At 43.4% G+C, this 2,433-nt stretch overlaps 1 protein-coding gene across 1 annotated transcript; it reads right to left on the reverse strand.

The window, feature by feature from the left end:
• Positions 1–1,077: 1,077 nt before the first annotated feature.
• Positions 1,078–1,593, reverse strand: LOC133315531 (uncharacterized). Its single transcript, XM_061517164.1, has one exon. It carries the CDS (start codon positions 1,591–1,593, stop codon positions 1,078–1,080), a length of 516 nt encoding a protein of 171 aa, XP_061373148.1.
• Positions 1,594–2,433: the final 840 nt, after the last annotated feature.

The following is a 2,433-nucleotide window of genomic DNA, read 5'->3' on the forward strand; positions in this document are numbered from 1 at the left end:
AAGGTGGGGCATAGAGATGATTTCCTTTAGCGCAACAAGGGTTGGCCTTCCTAGAATGATGTTATATGCAGACGCGTACTCAACCACATAAAATCGTACTTTGATAGTTCGAGCCAGAGGCATGATTCCAAAGGTTACCCACATCTCAATGGTGCCTTTAGATTGTACGCATTCCCCAGCGAAGCCAATTAAGTCCGAACATCCGTGAAGTAGATGTTCCTCTGGGATGTGCATTGCACGAAAAGCATCCCAGAAAATAATATCATTTGAACTACCATTATCAATCATAATACATTTTACCTGGAGATTAGCCATGCAAGCTGAGATTACCAGTGGGTCATCATGGTCTGGGATGATGTCGCCATAGTCATCATCGTCAAAACTTATGTCCTGTCTTTGATCGCGAGAAGTGGAAGGGCGAGCATGATCGTGCACTGTCATTACTGATTTTAAATGTTTTTTGCGTTGAGATTTAGTCGCACCTCCTCCCGCTGATCCTCTGGCGATAGTGGCTAAAACTCCTGCCGCGTTATTTGGTAGTCCATCACGTTGTTGTTGCGCGATTTGCTGTCTATTTCGCGGTGGAGTCCCTTGACGTCTGTCAGTTGAAGCCTCTCTGTTATTTCTTCGATCTTTGTTACGAGCTGGGTTATAGTTTCTCCTGGGATAATCCCTTTGTTCATTAGGGTTTGGGTCGCGATCTGGGCTTCTATCGCGTCTTCTTTGCGTATTCTATTCCCTGCAGCTGGAGACGAATTCCTGGAGTTTTCCCTCTCTTATGAGTGCCTCAATAGTATTTTTGAGCGCGAAACATTTGTCAGTTGTATGTCCTTTGTCGTTGTGAAACTCACAAAACTTGGTCTCATCGCGCTGAACTCCTTTTGGCATTGGGGGAGGCTTGTTAACCTGTACATACCCTGTTTGGAATACTTCTTTCAAAATCCGTCTTTGGGATGTATTTGAAGGGGTGTAATTGTCGTATCTTCCCCATTTTCTCTTTTCACAGAATTTTTGTTGAAAATTCTTCTGGACATCTTTTTCAAAGTTATCTGTGTCGGCCCTGGTGTTAGAAATTTCTCATGAACGCTTATAATCTTTAAGGTTGATGAATTTTTCTGATCGTGCACTAAGTTCTTCTATGGTGCGTGGTCGCTGTTTGGCTAGCGACATAGAGAAAGGGTCATCAAGTAATCCTTCTGTGAAGATATGTAGTGAGACTTGTGGATCCAGGTCTCTGACCAAGAGTGCTTCATCAAAGAATCTGTTCAGATAATCGTGCAAAGTTTCATTTGATCCTTGACGTACAGTTTTTAGCGCGTGTGTAGATTTGTATTGGGCCTTGCTGGTTGCAAATCGTACGAGGAATTGGTTGGTCAAGTCCTCCCAACTTTGTACCGAATTAGATGGTAACGCTGAGTACCATCTAAGTGTTGTCTCCTTCATGGTTTTCGGAAACAGTCGACATGCTATTGGATCTGCCATGTCTTGTGCCATCATGTTTGTCTGGAATTGTTCCAGATGTTCTTGGGGGTCCCCTTTGCCGTTATATTTTTCTGTTGTAATCTTGACATCCCGAGGAATTGGGATGTTCATTATGCAGGGAACGAATGGGTGAACAATTCGAGAGAATGACCTTGAATTTCCATGAGAATTCTCATTCTCGTGAGTATCTTTTATTTCTTCACCTTTCTTGATTTTGTGACCCGAAGGTCTAGGGTTACCAGTCGAGTGTTCATGAGGTTGTTCACTTTCATCAGAATTTTCGGGATTTTTTTACTTTCTCAGGCTCTTTTTCTTTTTCTTTTCTCTTTTCTTGGTTTTGTTCTTTGTTCTTTTGAGCTTTCTTCAATCGAGCTAAATCTCAATTCTGCTGGGCGATTTTCTTGTTTTGTTGTGTGATAAGGTCCAAAAGATGTTGGGGTGTCGGTGGGTCATCCAGATGGATGGGAATTGGTGCCACCGACGAAGCTGATATTGCTTGGGAATCAGGGATCTCCTTCCGCTTTCCTTTGGAGCCATTCAGGGATTTGCTTCGAGTGTCAACCATGTTTTTAGAGAAAGATGGGTTCTAACAGATAGCTTCCCACAGACGACGCCAATGATCAGACCAAATACACTATGGACTGGCCAATATGTACTGAGCCTAATCACACACGATTTAGTTGTGAGCGTAGTTCTTCGGTCTGGGCTTAGAGTTACGTAGTGGATCGTGCTTTTCCTTTTTCCTTCACGTTGGCACGTTAACACCAAATGGGGGGCCTGCAAAGACACTCCGATGCTTAAGTCAATATCAGAGGCAGGAGTTTTATGTTGTTAATGTAAAAGATGATCGTACCTTGGTGGTATATCATTTTCTTATATAGTAGTTACGATGCCGCCTTAGTTAAGGCGGCTTGGCTTCTGAGTGGCCAGGCTTGGGCTGCAGGTCAGTCA

The sequence above is a fragment of the Gastrolobium bilobum genome, unplaced genomic scaffold, assembly GCF_033153095.1.
Source record: "Gastrolobium bilobum isolate Gb01-03AN ecotype WA unplaced genomic scaffold, APGP_CSIRO_Gbil_v1 utg14192, whole genome shotgun sequence".
NCBI lineage: Eukaryota > Viridiplantae > Streptophyta > Magnoliopsida > Fabales > Fabaceae > Gastrolobium > Gastrolobium bilobum.